General features: G+C 41.2%; 1 protein-coding gene across 4 annotated transcripts in view; it reads right to left on the bottom strand.

Annotated features, from left to right (window-relative positions):
• POU2F1 (POU class 2 homeobox 1) overlaps positions 1-18,229 on the bottom strand; it is a 150,144-nt gene that overhangs the window by 24,874 nt on the left and 107,041 nt on the right. For 2 of the 4 annotated variants that reach the window (XM_072993986.2, XM_072993987.2), the window contains exons 4-8: positions 11,788-11,841; positions 10,156-10,275; positions 6,243-6,422; positions 3,418-3,544; positions 1,165-1,259 (exon numbers count right to left, since the gene is read on the bottom strand). In XM_072993986.2, coding sequence (XP_072850087.1) covers positions 1,165-1,259; positions 3,418-3,544; positions 6,243-6,422; positions 10,156-10,275; positions 11,788-11,841 — 576 coding nt within the window. The remainder of the gene's footprint in view (positions 1-1,164; positions 1,260-3,417; positions 3,545-6,242; positions 6,423-10,155; positions 10,276-11,787; positions 11,842-18,229) is intronic. The other 2 variants (XM_072993988.2, XM_078389817.1) reach the window with 1 other exon arrangement.

Raw genomic sequence — 18,229 nt, 5'->3', positions numbered from 1 at the left:
CTCTCTGCCAGGTTATTAGTTATTCCACCCAATTTTGTGTCATCTGCAAATCTGATTAGCATTCCCTGCACCCCTGTTATTTTTCAATTTCAGGGTGGTCACAGTGCATATGCAATGAGACAAAGCCACGCACACAATGAAACTGAGAAAACAAGTCTTCAATCAACGACAATCTGCCACTGATTACTATGTTTTTTCTGCTATACAGAGTTGCAAAACAGGATACTGGATCGAGTATATAATGATCACCCTAACCAAAAGCCAAATTTGAGACATTTTGGAGGTCACTTTCATAGGGTTAGTATGGTTCAGAAGTGACTTGACAGAACATAACAACAACTAAAGATCAATTATTGCTATTAAATGTGTTTCCTTGCTGAAAAATTATATTTATATTAACTTTTAAATTAGGCTCCAACAATCAAGAATATCTGAAAAGCACTTTTCACTTAACACAGTTATTTCTAAAGTGACACATGTTGTATGAGCTTCTTAGGCCTTTAATTTTTCTATTTAATGTGCGGATTTCTCCCAATTTTCTCAGGATGCTAGGAACACAATTACTGCACCAAGGAAACCAAAGTTTGTTTGTTTGTTTGATTGATTTATACCCCGCCCATCTGGCCTAAAAGGCCACTCTAGGTGGCTAGTTGAGACAAACACAGATTATCCCTATCTGGATATACATTTACACTTTCAGTGAAGTGAGTGGGAAAGAACATATAAGACAAGCAGAGGAAGGGTTTACACCTGGTCAACTAAAAAACATTTTTAGTCAGACCCCCCTCCAAAGGACACAATGCTAGTTGTGGATTAATTTGGCAGCTGCATCTAATGTCTCCAAACAAAAACAGCCTTAAATTAAAACCATGCATTTGAGATGACAGCTTTCTAGATGCAAGTTAAGGCGTTTTTCAATAATTTGGAGATTAGTAGAAAATATTGTTTAACATATACATGAACTGTACCAAAACACTCATGCCCAAAGTGCAAATTTATTTAGAAACTGTATTCAGGAAGTACCAATGACATTTTAAGAGAAATATCACTATGAGGTTTTCTAGAAAAATGAAGTTCGCAATGTTTATCACATACCATGCAAGAATCTTTTCATCCTGCTACCACCAAATAAGTACAAAGAGCTTTAGAAAAGAGAACACTGACCTGAGAAGTGAAAGTGATGCTTGGCTGAGACTGCAGGAGGTTGGCTTGGCTTTGCTGAGGTAGTTGCGTTAAGAGATTCTGCGCCTGCAGAAGACCTTAAGTAAGAAGACACTAATAAGCAAATTTACATACATATCAGCATGCTTTACAGAAGAATGGCACCAGTGGACACAAAGCTTACATTTCCAGGATGTACTGTACCCATAAACCTCAACTGCTCACAAAAATCTATTTCAAACATGTCACTTCCCCAAGAATAACTCAATTAGAGCAGGAAGAGAAATATTAGCCAAGCTGTGCAAATTACATGGCTCCTGAAACACGGACTGGTGTAAAGTATCATATGACTAAGACATGCATTTACTTAGCTGTATGTTTAAATTAGGGGAACGTGGTGGCACTGCGGGTTAAACCACAGAAGCCTCTGTCCTGCAAGGTCAGAAGACCAGCAGTGTGAGATCAAATCCATGCAATGGAGTGAGCTCCCGTCCCTTGTCCCAGCTCCTGCCAACCTAGCAGTTCAAAAGCATGTAAATGCGAGTAGATAAACAGTGGGAAGGTAACAGCATTTCGTGTCTAGTCACACTGGCGATGTGACCACAGAAACTGTCTACGGACAAACACTGACTCTACGGCTTGGAAATGGGGATGAGCACTGCCCCCTAGAGTCAGACATGACTGGACTAAATGTCAAGGGGAACCTTTACCTTTACCTATGTTTAAATACCTTTAACAAGCACTATAGTCATGATACTCAAAAAAGCTCTGGAGACAGCAGAAAAGATAGGACTGAAATAAAAGAAAGTGTGGAGGAAGAAACTCTCATGTTTATAAAAACAGCCTCCCAAAATAATGCATCGAAGAAGGGAATGACATTCTCATGCTGCTCTTTGTTGTCCCTTTCAGAAAGCAAAATCAATATGGAACCATGATAATGTTGGTGGGAATAATAGACATTTCTCTCTTTCCCTAAAATCCTTGTGGCAAACTTAGAAGCACTGGTACTTTCTGGGGAAACACTCAGTCATCCAATTAGTCATTCTTGTTAGATAGCCACACTTCAAGTAAGTGCTGCTGTTGAACAACTGACTACTACAAAGGAATTTAAAGTTGGTAGCGGCTGGGAGCTGATAAGCAAAAATGAAAAGGGAGAAAGTTACTTGCTGAATAAATAATAGAAACCATGGGTTTGAGAGATATATATTTACATATAAAGTAACATGAGTAATATACTATAAGCAATTCTGGCCATGTATGAATCTTAATGGTAGACAAGCATATGTAATTTATGAATTTTAGAAATGTTGATGATGATGAATAATATTGGATGCTTTTGTTTTTGAGGCACTATATTGAGATATCAAATATGTGTGAATTACAATAGTGACTATGTTGACAAGATTAGATATATAAGATCTTTTTGTTCATAAGAATGGAGATCTTTGATGAATGAACTGGCCTTCTGTGGATTTTATTGCTGAATAAGTAATCTTAAAGATGAAATGAGAAATGTTTATGATGAGAATTGGATAGATGGAAATGCAGGTGAGAGAATTCATAAAGTTTATTATAAATTTAGGATGTTAGACACTTAATTAGATACTCGAAATAGGGATATGAAATATAATGTGTAGATACACACGGATATACTATGATGTAATATGGGAATAGGGTATAAGATCTGTTGTAGTCAGAATTTATATAATGATAAATTGGTATGGGAAATACCTCCCTGCTTATATGTTTTGTCTGTCTTACATGTTCTTGATTGTCTTGTAGATTTTTGTTGGTTTTGTATGTATGTATGTCTTAAAATAATAAATTTAAAAAAACTTGGTAGTGGCTGGAATTTGAGAATAAATGATCACCAAAGTTCCACCTAAGTTGTGTTTGTGTGCAGGTGCACAGCACTGTATTGATCCTGTGCAGCCAGACAGATGTTACTGCTGATTTTCTTCCAATTGTGGTCAGAGCCCTGCACAGCACTAGGAAAAATCAGAAGGAACACTGATGATCACACTTGAGATGTCCAGCCCTCCACTTCAAATAGACCATGTTACTCAATTAGACAGTCATACTCATTATGTGATGTCATCAAAAGGACAATGGTTTTCTCCAAAAATGTGAATACTTGAATACTGAATGTCTCTGTTTAGTAGTCTGCCAGCAATATAACATATTAAAGACATGTCTTGAAAACAGAGAACTCTGGTATAAACATCTGTATTAGATCCTTCATTATATCTTGCTTACCCTGCTGCCCCTGCGGCGTCTGTGAGATGATGAACTGTGCTGGCTGCAAGTTGGTTGTAGGATGCACCAACACAAACTGTTGCAGGTTGAGATTCTGTTGTTGGAGCTGCTGCAAGTGCTGCAAATCCTTCAAGAAGGAAAATATATTAAGAGATAACCAAACCTAAATGTTCAACTCTCCCCTTTTTAGAAACAAAATCTTTCTTCAAAGATGAATTCATGATATATCTACGAATGAACATAAGGGAATCTATGCACAAATGTTGGGAACAAACAAAAGGAAAATTTCTATGAAACATTCTAGATTCTAGGTCTCATCATCATCACCACTTCTGATTTCAAACTTTGAAGGTTTTCAGCCATATCATCATATTTATTAACAGAAACGAATCAACACTAAGCAAATACTGATGTCTTGCTTCACCCCAGATTTGTACAGTCTCTGTAGCTACTCTTGTCTGTCATGGGGCTGAAAAAGGCAGTACTTAGAATTCCCACCCCTCATTCACTATTACTACTAATAATTAGGTGACAGCAATTGAATTCAAGCTTGTGACAGCACTTTCCAGGATTTTTAGGTATGAAGTACTCAGAGTTGGTTTCTCATTCCCTTTTTCTGGGCATACCTTGGAATTATGTAGATTGTTCAAGACCTCATGGGTTCTTCTCTAACCAGGCACAGTGTGGAACCGATGTCCAGGACCCCTGTGCACCAACTCACTGAGCTATCTAGCAGCAACTGCCTAAATCCCATATATAGTGTCATTAATGCTGACTGGAGTATTTAGAAAGATGTAATAATTAAAGAACAAACAGCTGTTCCAAGTTCTGGGATGAAACGAGTAACAGTTGCAGCCATGGAAAGGCAAGCAACATCACCAGCTACCTCATACAAGTAGAGGGATCTAACAGATTCCATATCTAATTTCTCATACATCTGCCTCCCTAGATACAGCAAACTGGGACATCAGAAGCTCCCTTTCATCCCCTCAAATGTTTGTGGGTCTCCCATCTATTTATGCAGGGACTTATTTGCAATGAAATCAGAGATGGGCATGATTAATTTTGTCCGGATTGTATAAAGTCATTGGCATGGCACCTGCCTTCCCATGGCCAACTCCACCACTCACCATCCCTCCTCTTGGCGTGGTTTTCCGGTCCTAGCGGAGCACAGACTTTCCTCCTCCAGCTGCCCATTCAGATGAGGAAGCAGGGCAGAGATTCCTGCAGTGCAGCCCTGGAGTGAGCAGCTGCCGGAGGAGGCAGAGAAGGGAAGTCCATGTTCCTGCTGAGACTGGAAGACTGTGTGAAGAGGAAGAGCAAGGCACACTGGATGATGAGTGGTAGGGAATGAACGGCTGCACTGATGACTTTTTATAACCTGACATAAAGTGGTTTTTGCCCATCTCCAAATGAAATGAGAGAGGGGGAGAAATAAACATAGAACAACACGGGGTTTGGGCATTAGCCAACCCCAATAATCATGGTTATCAATTTCACACATCACAAAACCAGCCTTGGGAGTCATTTTGAGGAAGCAGCAACAGCCTGTGCAGGCTGGCAAGGGAGCCTTCAGATGCAACAAAACTAGCCCCCTACAGCTACTAACACAAACAAATGAAAACACCAAAGCTGAAGTGAAACAAACATGTCATAAAAATAAAACACATTTTCTCTCTCACAAATTTCTAAGAAATGCTTTGTTTCATATTTGTTTGTTGTGTTAATGATGTCTGAGTTCGTTTATAAACTAACTGAATGGAGGTATAAAGGTTCAAAACCTGTTAGTAGCTATTAAAAAGTGTCTTTAATCCAGTGGTTCTTAACCTTGGGTTACTTAGGGGTTTTTGAACTGCAACTCCCAGAAACCCCAGCCAGCACAGCTAGTGGTGAAGGCTTCTGGGAGTTGCAGTCCAAAAACACCTGAGTAACCCAAGGTTAAGAACCACTGCTTTAATCCATCTTCCCATTGAAATAGGAAAATGATTAGAGAAGTCATGTATGTAAAATTAACTAATTAAAATGTAATGGTCCCTCTGATGCAGAGATCAGGCTAAATAAACCAGCTATTCAATAACTGTTCTATTAAAACATAGGTTTCCAACAGCAATTGATTTCAGCAAAGCACAGCTAGCATTTCTGAAATTTATATTCTCTAATCTTCTATGGAAATGCTTGCAGAACTCTAAAAAATAATTTATAGATTATACATATGTTCAATCTGACCCTCCTCCAGGACAATGTAAATGCTTCCCCATTTGTTTTTATCACCAGTCCTATAGGACTCAGTAGGAATTGGTCCAAAGTCATCTGATGAGCAGAAAATGGAACTTGTTTCTCCTCAGTTGAACTGTTCATTATTTACTGGAAGAGTACTCCTGATTCAGTCTTAGCAACCATAATATGGATAGTGCAACAAGTTTCCAGAATCAGAAACTCATTCCAGCTTTCCAGTTCTCATCTTGAAGCACATAATGATGTACCAAAGTTATTGCTTGTACAATTTGTGCAAGTTACTGTTTGCACAAATTAGGAAGTGAGAAAACAAAATGGAATATACAAACAGAACAGGGAAGACAGCATGTATGAACACAAGGGCCATTTGTGAATTATTTCACTGAAGGTATATGCTATGTTGATGATCATGTCTATTTCATAAAAGAGAACTTAAAGTTTTCCACAATAGGGATGTGCAGTCTTTGGATAGCAGAAGATGAAGCAGATGGTATATTCAAGCACAGTGACTTGTAAACTCAGGTTGCTCCACGAACTGAAACAAAGATGTGTTTGGTCAGACCAAAAACATCAACAATTTGAAGGCTCACCTGTGCAATTTGTATCGGCTGAGAGAGAGGGATCTGTGTCATGGGCGTTGCAGCAGAAGCTGAGATGGTGGCGCCTGCAGCATTGTGCTGCTGACTGGCTGAATGCTGCACTGCAGCTGCCAGCAACTGTGCCTGTGCCTGTTGTAGCAATAATTGCTGCTGGGCTGGTGTTAACGTGAGCTAGAAACAAGTTTTGGGATGGTAGTTAGTAACACAAATAGTAACCCTTTTTGCAGACATCACTGTTTACTTCTGAGCAGCTTTCATAGAGCAAGCTATCCTATATAAAGGGCAGTTATTTGCTCCAGGTAAGATAGAAATTAATTTGTATAGCTAATTTCATATCATCAATATGATATTGGCATAAGAATTTTACTATTATGACCAGCATGGCTATTGGGATTACAGAAGCCTCTCTATGGCTCTGCTTCAAGATAAATGTGAAAGGGGTAATTAGCAAGCAAGCAATGGAAAGGAACAGCACTGACAGGAAATAGAAAGCAAAAAGAACAAGCCATCACTGACAGGCTTTGAAAGGAAATTTACACCCACCAGAAGCACAAGTGATTAGCCAGATGAATGAGAAATAGCAATACTAGCTGTGGTTACCAAACAAACAGATAATACTCCAGCTGCTTCACATTAGCATGAATCCCTGCCATGATCCATCATCTCCATTATGCCTTAAGATATAGCTAAGGAACATGTGCACTATTTGTTCTCTTTGAAGCCCCCCACAACCGTTTTGTCTGCCTTTTTTGTTTTGATAGGATTGAGCTGGTAGGTTGACATCTCTGCCAGTTTCCAAACACACATTATCTCTGTGAAACAGGTGGCGTCAGACTCCCTCCAATACATGAATATTCTTTTCTGTTTCTGTTTTAACACAGACCTGGCTTCAAACACTGGGATCTAGTCTCTGTGTAGCAAAGAGCTATTTGGCAAAATGATACAAAGCATATTTGGATGGATTTCACAAAAACATGTTATACACATATAGATACATAAACTTATCCTAAAAAAGCCATGAGGAATTAAATTCAAATTACAATAAAAGCACACTATATATGTGAACAAGTAATTTATATAATTTTAGCATGAAGGATCTATCATCTGTCAATACAAGCAATACTGAGCTACCTGGACCACACAGTGTTATATAATATATAGGTGATTCATATGTTCATAAACATATGGAAGGAAATGACACTAATTTCCCATTCAAATCTCAGATTTTCAAAATTACAAAGGAAATGCATCTGTATCTACTACCCATTGTTTTTGCACATGTTTTTGTAACTAAAACAAACATTTACAGCTTAAATAGAAAGAGCTCTTCATCCAATATGAAATTTAAAAAGCAATTCTAAAAAACACTATTGTATATGGAAAAGAGAACATCTGCAAAACAGAGTTTGCTGACATTAACAACTCCACTTTGTTAAAAATATTCAAACAATTAATCTCATACTGATAATTACAACAAAGGCTTTGTCCTCATATTAGACACACCAATGTGTTATCTTCCTTTATCTAATTCTGTAAGTCAGTGTTGCCTCTGTGACATCAATGACATGAAGCTCAAAATTTGTCAAGAATGAAACTAACAGATCATAGCATAAATAAAAAATAGAGCAAGATAGATCTAATTTTCATAGAAAGTAGTATGTAAAAAGAAATTCGCTACAGCTATTTAGATTAACACATCACATTAAATCTGCCTGCTTCTAAGGTTACCTTCGTACAGTGGAGCCTCGATTTACAAATGTCCCTACTTACAAAAATTTGGAGTTACAAAAAGCTTCGGCTGCAAAATTTTGCTTCCACTTGCGGCCGGAACTTCCAGTTACGAACAGAAAAAGGCAGGAAAGAAAGGCAGGGAATTCAAACTGTTGCTGGTGAAGAGGCTGCTTCTTCACCACAACGGTTAGGAAAAGGGAGGCTCAGCATCCCGGGCTTCTAACACTGCCCTGACCACTGTGCAGGGTGCCGGTGCTCTGGAAGCCCAGGAAGCTGGCACCCGGTGTGGTGGTCAGGGTGGCGTTGGAAGCCTCCCCGACCGCCACCGTGGGTGCTGGCTTCTCAGGCATCCAACCCCCCTCCGCTGCCCTCTGCCTCCTGTCCCCGTTGCCCTCTGCCTCCTGTCCCCATGGGGAGAGGAGGCAGAGGGCAGTGGGGACAGGAGAGAGAGGGCAGCGGGTGCAGCTTTGGAAGACCGTGAAGCCAAAAGCCGTCCTGACCTCCGCACCAGATGCCAGCTTCCCAGGCATCCAAACTCTCTCCACTGCCCTCTGCCTCCCGTCCCTGTTGCCTTCTGCTTCCTGTCCCCACAGGGATGGGAGGTAGAGGGCAGCGGGTGCAACTCTGGAAGCCCGGGATTTTTTTTCCTTTGGCCGGAATGGATTAATTGGTTTTCAATGCATTCCTATGGGAAATGGTGCTTCAACTTACAAAATTTTTGAGTTATGGCCACTGGTCCAATACAGATTAATTTCGTAAGTCGAGGCACCACTGTATTGCTTAGCAAAGCAAAAACCCACTTTCGAGGATAATATTTTAACATTTTGTTTATAAATATATATATATATCATCTTTATTGTGGCAAGCTTCCACCAAAAGCAGGCTCCACAGCAACAACCATCACCATAACTCAAATGAAAGCTATGAATCTTTAAACCACTTTTTAAAAAATCCTCAATTAAGAGATAAAGGCAGAGGGTCCCTCCGCCATGTCCCTGTAGGGATTCTACCTGACTTATAAAAGACAGCAGTATCAGGACCATTGCTAGATAGAACTCCATGAAACTGAAGTCTGACCAAGACTGTCTTTAGTTTAGGAAATATTTATGATAATGGATAGACTGTCTTCTCCCACAGATATTAAAGGTATGAGGCTACATATACATGGACAGGTACTTGTCCATTAAAAATGGGCTCAGTTTGCATAGATTTTTAAAAGATGAACCGTGTACAGTGGTGCCTAACTTGATGAGGTTAATTCGTTCCAGCGAAATCGCTGTAGAGCAAAAACGTCGTGAAACGAAGTAAAAAAACCCATTGAAATACATTAAAAACCGGTTAATGTGTTCCAATGGGCAAAATACCTAATCGTCCAGCGAAGATCCTCCATACGGTGGCCATTTTTGGGTGCCTGTCTTGCAAAAAATGCCTCCTAAAAACAGCGGGGAGCCATTTTGAGCAGCCGGCGGCCATTTTGAAAACCCGACAATCAGCTGTTTTGATCGCCGTAATGTGAAGAATTGGTTCCTGAAGTAGGGAACCAATTGTTGCAAAGCGAAAAACCCCCATTAAAACATCATTTTGCAATCGCAATTGTGATCACAAAAACATTGTCGTGAAGCGGATTCGTCATTATACGGGGTAATCGTTAAGCGGGGCACGACTGTACTGGGTCTAAAAGCCAAAAAGACCAAGCAGCAGTCTATCATGATCCAAAATCTTAAACGTCAGTGAGACCTCCACAAAAAGAAGAAGCTGTGTTAGTCTGTTTCAGCATGTATAACAAAAAGAAAAAAAAAGAACTGTGCTACCTTAAAGACTAACAGATGTAATTCAGTATCAGCTTTCTATTATTATGATAGAAAGCTGACACTGATCTTCATGGTGCCACAACTTTCTTTTTATTAATATTTTAACATATAAACAAGATGCTTTATTCTGTGTCTGAGCATGGAGTGTCTACCAGGGCAAACAAGGCTGGTCTCAGTCCCATGACCAATCAGAGACTCCAGGCATATGTAGAAGAAACTATAATGTACTTCATTTATACTTCAGTTTCTTCCAGATTTGCCTGGAGTCATCAGTGATCCACTTTATTGCCTTTTAATTTGTTGACTGCATAATGCAACAACAAAAACTGCCAGCCCATTATAACTCTTTGGGTATGTCTTACCCCAGTGATCTGTCCTCCGGCCAGCATGAGCTGGGTCTGGGGTATGGCCGCCTGTACTGAAGGCTGCTGGGAAGGCTGGCTTGGCTGCTGACTGTCCCCAGACTCTTCATTAGGTTTAGACTAGGAAAGAAATGTACACATCTTTGTAGATCAATGCAGTTATCAGTGTGGACACAGCCATTTTCATATTCTACATTAATACCTTCTCTACCTTTGGTTTAACTTAATAAGCTCAAAAGACCCCACTCTATTTCTACAGACAACTGTAGACAATACAAGGGAATGTAATTTAACACTATGTCTGTGAAACTGTATTATGCTTATCAGAACTGGAGGGGGGAGTCACTTTAAATTATTCTTCCAAAAACCGTTAGAGCAAGCTTTTGAGAGGGCTGCCTGTCACATACATATACTGCAGTTAGGAGATATCTGAAGGACTTGAATGAAATCCACTTCCTAAATCCAAATCAAAAACATCCTAGCTGAAATGTCACAAGCAGACCTGTAGTCCCCCTGTACTTGAGCATATGGAGCTGCCCAACACTGTTATCAACAGGAAAGACTATTACCACCAGCAGCACTTCTGAAGCTTTAAATCAAAGTAGTACCTCTGGCCAATACAGGATGTCAGCCTAAGAAGGTATTAGCATGAAAAGTCTTACATACTGAATTGCATCTGGGGGAGAAAACAAACGTTCACTGTACAGATCTTGTCTCTAAGTAGCAAAAAGTTGGTATTTATACAGGCAAGCACAGTTCATTTATTTAAAACTATTTCATAAAAGGAGAAATTAGTGTAGCCATGAGGGAAGAAATGCGAGAAAGCACATGAAAAGGAAAAACAAGAAGAGGGGGTTTATGCTAATTAAAACTGCTTATGCAGAACATTAAAATTCTGCATAGATTTGCATATTTCCACCACCTGTTTTGGGGACTGCAGAGAAGGCTAATTAACATAGAGGCTCTGATTAATTCTGCCAGTCATTGAGAGATAATTACAGCACAGGACTGTAAACATTCTGCACTGGAGATATAGCCTGTTTGCCAACATCTCTCTCAGGGACCGAAAGTTTACCATGGCAACCAAAGCAATTTTCAGCCTCTCTCTTTTAGAGAGGAAGGTCACTATCTATCCTTCTTTCAAAATTATCATATGTAACTAGGTGCATGTTCTAGGAGATTTCAAGAATGCTCTCTCCTAGTTCTTTAGCACTCATAGAAAATGAAGCCACTTCACAATTATACTACATTTCTTCCTCCTTTGAGGCACTGCTTGAATTTTTAATGAACAGAAGCAACTGGTGGGTATTAATACTATAGCACTAGGAAGTATAATGCAATTGTGTCGTGAACTGCAGTAAAGAGCAAACAATTTTAGATTTTACATATGATTATATATTATTTTTCAAAATGGTTTAAATTATAGGAATAGTGATCATTTTATATTACCACCAAATCTAGATAGATTTCATAATGTAATTCTAGTGGACTGAATTCTGTAATAAAACTTGGGACAAAAATTGACAGCTCAAAAAAATTAGAATACTGAACAGCATTTCTTACCAGATGACAAACAAACCAGTAAGTATTGCAAGTAATTTTGTCCAATGCAGATGTTAAAGCAAATGTTACCTGTATATTTAAGGACTGGGCAGCAGCCTGTAAACTTGATCCAGGGAGCTGAACCTGTAAAAACAATGTTGAGAAATAAAAAAGTTGCAAACAACTGGTTTTTTTCCAGTTCTACAAATCTTTGAGGTTTCTGAAAGGTAACAATAATGTAAAACATAATTTTAGGTTAAAGGTGTATCCAATGCCAAACAATGGCCTGCATAACCATAACCTAATTCACAGTCTAGCCTGAATCATCTTTGGTATTTCCGAGATACAAACCATATTTTGTAGGATTTGCCTTTCCTGCCTTTCCTGTGACAGCTTTGGTGCTACCTCAAAAGTGGCCTGGTAAGGTCAAATGAACTCCCCAATTCATGATTTCTGAAATTAGCTTCAACAATAAACTATGGCTTGCCCAAAGAAAGAAAAGGCAACCTAGCATCCTCCAGACACCTTACACTATGAGATGGAAACAAAATCCCTGAACAACAGATCACTGGCAATATTGGTTGGGCCTTATAGGAGCTCAGTCCCCAACAATTTGAGGCCAGCAAGTTGTCTGTTCCTAGCTAACCACACTCAGCAACCCCCTATCTAATTGTGGCTTCAGATCCTAGTTTCATAAACCCTGATTTATCAGTTCGTGTTGATTTTGGCTTAATGAACACCTCTCTCTGTCTGGTGGCATAGAGGACGCATTTGTTCTTTATCCATAAATATCATTAATTCAAGCCGAAATCTCAAATTATGTGGACTGATTAAAACAATTTCAAGATCAGTATTTTCATTATACAGTATTATTCATTCTACACAATGGGCATACCATATAGCAGAAGAACACATAGCAGTTAAACGTGTGTTCTCCCTGGAAGTCTAAGACTGCATATAGCTTCTGAAAATTAGAATAATAAGTCTCTCAGCTGTAGTTCACACAGCATGTACATTAACTAATGGTGTTATATACCAATTTGGCATATGCTACTATATGCACTACCTTTCCTTAACATAAAGATTATTTCCCATATAACTGCTTCCTTAATATCTTGTAAAATAGATACCATATTTGTGTACAAGATGACTTTTTGGCCCTGAAAAACATGCCTCCAAGTGTGGGGGTCGTCTTGTACGCCGGGTGCATGTCCAGCAAACCCTCCCTCTCTCCCAGCGAAGTCACTTACCTGGTAGTAAGACCCAGTACAGCCCTGCTCCTAGCCTGGGAACAGCCTGACTCTAGCGCCGAACAGCTGACTGTCGGGAACAGCAGAGAGGCGGCAGCCATTTTGAGATGCGACCACATGGCTGCTGCCTCTCAAAATGGCTGCCGCCTCTTTGTTGTTCCTTCTTCCAGCAAACCCTGGCTCTCTCTGAAAAGGAACCTAAAGGAGAAAAAGGAACTCTCCCCATGATGCAGCCAAAGCAGAATCACACATGCGGAAGAGGGGGTAGTCTTATACAGCAAGTATATAACAAACTCTTCATTCTGAGTAGGAATGTTGGGGGGTCGTCTTATACGCCCAGTCACTTTATTCACCGGCAAATACGGTAGATTCTTACTACACTGTTCACTATTAAAAGGCACATCCTTTTTCAGCATTCCCGGCTCTACCGATCTGTATGTATGCTAGAAAAAATAACTTGTATAGTGTCACTAAGTGCTACACTTCCACAGAGCAAAGAAGAAGGAGGAGGAGGTGGTGGTGGTGGAGGAGGTTAACATTCTGGGCCTAACATTTCAGCAAATCAGTCAAAAGTGAAAGCAAGTCATTAGAACACTAGGTTACTTCCAAAAAATAAAGATTAAAAACCAAATACAGTACAGTGGTGCCTCGCTTAACGAGCGCACCGTATAACGAAGAATCCGTATAGCGATCCCTTTTTGGGGATCGCTATACGGAGCTGCCCCAATCGCCGCACTCGCTTTGCGACGATTGGGGCGTCCGGCGGCCATTTTGGAGCCACCGAACAGCTGATCGGCGGCTCCAAACTGGCCGCCGGACCAGCGAAAACATCGCTGGAGGGGTAAGTTTTGGCGTCTATTGGAACGCATTAAACTAAGTTTAATGCGTTCCAATAGGCTTTTCCTGCCCCGTACAGCGATGTTTTCGCATAGCGAAGGTTAATCCAGAACGGATTAACCTCGCTATGCGGGGCACCACTGTATTTATATTTTAAATATAACAGCTAAAACTCAGAAGTCTTCTATAGTCGATACCCCTTCTGGGAAACTGAGAAAGAGCAAAGGTAGTCAAGGGATGACAACCTAGTCAAGAGTGACAAGCTGACAGCATCATTTATGAAATGATGTCCCAAAACAGATGTGTAATATACTCAACACATATGGGCTATAAAACAGTGTCGAGAATTCATCAGTATATTCCACAAGGGAACACTTGCCTAGGCAGAGTTACAACATGTAAAAATATTCTGTTGCCTCTTTAAATACTTCCCATATTTCTGGGCTGAATTCTACAAGATTACAAACATGCCATCTGTCACCATACAGACAATGTGTCTCCCAAAAAGCTTCCATCTGCACTGCCAACATCCAGTTTAATCTGTCTGCCCAGTAGTATTCTGAGATAGCAACCATATTAATGATAGAGAGGCTTCTAAAGCAGCATCTTGCACAGCTGTCTTAGAGAATTGGCTAGGTTAATAAAGTTTAATTTTTGGCAATTTCAGCTTGCATGGGCTTATGAACAAAATCTCTTAGGTATAGCTTGAAAAGGCACAAACACCCATTTTAACCAAGGCTTAAGTTCAATGGGCTCCAAAACAAAAACTTTCTTTTAGAGAATTCAAACAATATCTTATGGAATTAATATGGAGCAAAAATATTGTATATTCATAGTATTATCAAATGAGTCAAGTTATTACAGTATTACCATTGACAACCATCAATTCAAACAAAGCAGATAAAATAACAGCCACTTCAAAACTCAGTACTTCTCAGCTTTAAGGTTTTTTGAAATATGCAGTTAACACCATGCCATATCACAACTATGGAGCCAGCAGTCACAGAATTACTCTGAATCCCTTTGACAGGAGGGTCTGGCGTGCTCTAGTCCATGGGGTCATGAAGAGTAGGACATGACTTAACGACTAAACAACAACAACAATCCATATAAAAATAAGTAAAAGCAGCTTTAACCATTCAGCATGAAGAGTCAGTAGTACCCATCTCTGTAGATATTGATCTACAGAGATGAGCAAAGTACCAAATTAAAACACTGAAAAGATTCACAAGAAAATTAAGCAGTTTTGCCAAGTGGTTTTCCAGATCATGGCTGAATTTGAAAATAATTTGAAGAAAATTCAAACCAACCCCCTGGTTTAGCCAGCAGTTCAGAGCCATGAAGCGTAATCAGAGAAGGCTAGAGAGCATTTGGAGAAGGGCCCTGATAGAAACTAATCTAAAAGCCACCAGGATCGCGTCTAGCCTTTACCTACCTAGGGTAAAGGTTGCTAGAAGAGCATTCTTTGCTGACCAGATAAGCAAAGCTCACAATCAGCAGGCAGAACTTTTCCATATAGTACACAATCTATCTGGAGTTGGCCACAATGATAGGCCTCCTGCTAGTATTTCCTGTGACCAATTTACGGCATTTTTAAATCTAAAGATGAGGCCATCTGCCGGGAGCTTGATCCCTTTTTACAGACAGTACATTGAACTGAGATGTCTAGTGCATCGTCTTGTCCAGCAAGATTAACTTGCTTTCAACCTGTGATGTCCAATGAGGTGGATAGGGCGCTTGAGTGCTGTCGTGCCACCACCTCCTCCTTAGACCCTTGTCCGGCCTAGCTCATCAAAGCAGCCAAGCCGATAACAACAGAATGGGCTACTGCAATAATTAATGGTTCTCTCCAGGAGGGAAGGTTCCCCCTGCCCTCAAGGAGACTCATTAGGCCCATGTAAAAGAAAACTAATTTGGCGGCAGACAAAATTGGCAATTATAGGCCCGTTACCAATGTTTCTTTCTTGAGTAAAGTGGTCGAGAGGGTGTTGGCCAATCAGCTCCAGGCCCTCCTGGAGGAAACTGATGCCCTTGATCCATTCCAGTCGAGCTTCAGGTCATGGCATGGTACGGAAACAGCATTGGTCACCCTCCACGATGACCTTTTGAGAGAGGCCAATAGAGGCAATATGTCCTTGTTGGTCTTCCTCAGTATCTCAGCAGCCTTTGACACCGTTGACCACAGTATCCTTCTGGGACGACTCTCCAAGTTGGGGACTGGTGGCCTTGCTTTGGCGCAGCTCTGTTTCTTTTTGGAGGACTGTCCCCAGAGAGTGCAGCTTGGGAAGATGACTTCCACCCGGTGGATCCTCATGTGTGGGGTTCCGCAGGGGTCAATCATCTTACCAATGCTATTTAATATCTATATGAGGCCACTGGGTGAGGTCATCTGGAGTTTTGGGGCTTGGTGTCATCAGTATGCTGATGACACCCAGCTCTACCTCTCCTTTTTTCCAATTGCAGTGCATGCTGTTCGGTCCCTTGAACTCTGCTTGGGGACCATTCTGGAGTGGACGAAGGCAAATGGACTGAGGTTGAATCTGGACAAGATGGAAATCTTGCATGTGGGTGCCCCTGGCATTGCATCAGCAGGTTGGGAAACTCCCTCTCCTTTGGGGGAATGACTCCACAAAGAGTAAGGTTCACAGCTTGGGAATCTGCCTGGACCCAGATCCCACCATGGAAACCTAAGTGGCAACTGTGGTCCAGGCAGCCCATTTCCATCTTCGGAGGATTGCCCAGCTGCGTCCTTATCTAGAAGCGGGGGCACTCACAATGCTGATTCATAAACTCATAATCTCAAGAATAGACTACTGCAGTGCTCTCTACATGGAGATACCCTTGAGGTTGATGTAGACGTCAACTGGTCCACAATTCGGCGGCCAGATTAACAACTGGGGTAAAGCAATGCACATCTCCTCCATTCTGGCCACACCTCATTAGCTACCAGTTTGTTTCTGCATCAACCTCAAGGTTATGATAATAACATTCAAAACCCTAAACGGTTTAGGATCTCAGTACCTATCAGAATGCCTGATCCTAGCCAGATCTGTCTGTGATACCTGTTCTTCAGACAGAGTGGTAGAGGGCCTTGAACTCGAAGGAGGCCCGGGGGAAAAGAATAAGAAAAAAGAAGTTACCTACCTGTAACTCTGGTTTTTCGAGTGGTACTCTGTGAATTCACACTAGTGGAGTGGGTTAATCTGCGCCTGAGCAGGGCATCCTCAGAAACTTCTATAGCTTTAAGCACTAGGTGCCAGGGACCTCTCCCGAGGCTATATCCCTGCCTCCCAACACTAGGTGCCTTAGTTCTGTAGAACTGTCCGCTGCTGTATAGTATCTCAACAGATAGTTGTGACATACAGGGGGGAGGAGGGCAGGACGTGTGAATTCACAGAGTACCACTCGAAGAACCAGAGTTACAGGCAGGTAATTTCTTTTTCTCCTTCGTGGTCTCTGTCAATGCACACTAATGGATGACTAGCAAGCTGACTTACCAGGAAGGTGGGCATCACAACAAATCAGAAGCTAACACAGCTCTACCCACAGCAGCCTCAACTTTGGCCTGAACATCGAGGCGATAGTGTGCTGCAAAGGTGTACAGTGTAGACCATGTTGTTGTCCTGTAGATGTCATTCAGGTCTACTCTGTGAAGGAAAGTCATAGAGGAAGCAACCACTCTGGTTGAGTGGGCTCAAACAAGGGCAGGTAGAGCCTTGTGGGCGATCCCATAAGCCAGCATGATTGTAGCAGGTACTCATCTGGAACAGGTTTGAGTTGAAACCGGAGATAAAGAGGTCACCTACCTTCGAGTGGTCCTCTGTGAATTTATACATCTGGGTCTTGTCTGCACCTGCACTGATGTTCTCAGAAGATTCTAGAGCTGAAAGTAACAATTTAGTGTGATTCCCCCACAAGGCATATGCTCCTTCCACTCTCCATTCCCCTCAGTTTCTAGATTTTTTTCCGTCAGATGTCATAAGAATAGAAATTTAAGTAAACTGTGACAGAGAGAGGGGAGGATGGGTGGGTAGTGTGAATTCACAGAGGACCTCTCGAAGAACTATGGTTACAAGTAGGTAACCTGTCTTTCTTCTTCGTGGCCTCTGTGAATGCACACATATGGGTGACTAGCAAGCTTCAATTACCGGCAGGTGGGATGTTACGGGAGGAAGGATGCCAACACAGCTCTGCTGAATGAAGCATCTTGTCTTGCTGTGACATCTAGCCGGTAGTGCTTGATGAAGGTCAACGGTGTGGACCATGTAGCAGCCTGGCAGATGTCTGGGATCTTGGTTCCACGTTGGAAGGCAACCGAAGTGGATAGGGCTCCTGTTGAATGAGCCTTAAGGTGTTCAGGAGGTGACTTCCCCGAAAGCTTATAGGCTAGAGAGACAGTGCAAACTATCCACCTAGAGATGGATTGAGACGATGCAGGGGCTCCC

The sequence above is a fragment of the Pogona vitticeps genome, chromosome 3 (assembly GCF_051106095.1).
Source record: "Pogona vitticeps strain Pit_001003342236 chromosome 3, PviZW2.1, whole genome shotgun sequence".
NCBI classification, from domain to species: Eukaryota; Metazoa; Chordata; class Lepidosauria; order Squamata; family Agamidae; genus Pogona; species Pogona vitticeps.
The sequence above is the reverse complement of the archived record's forward strand: the minus strand, read 5'-3'. Positions and strand labels throughout refer to the sequence as shown.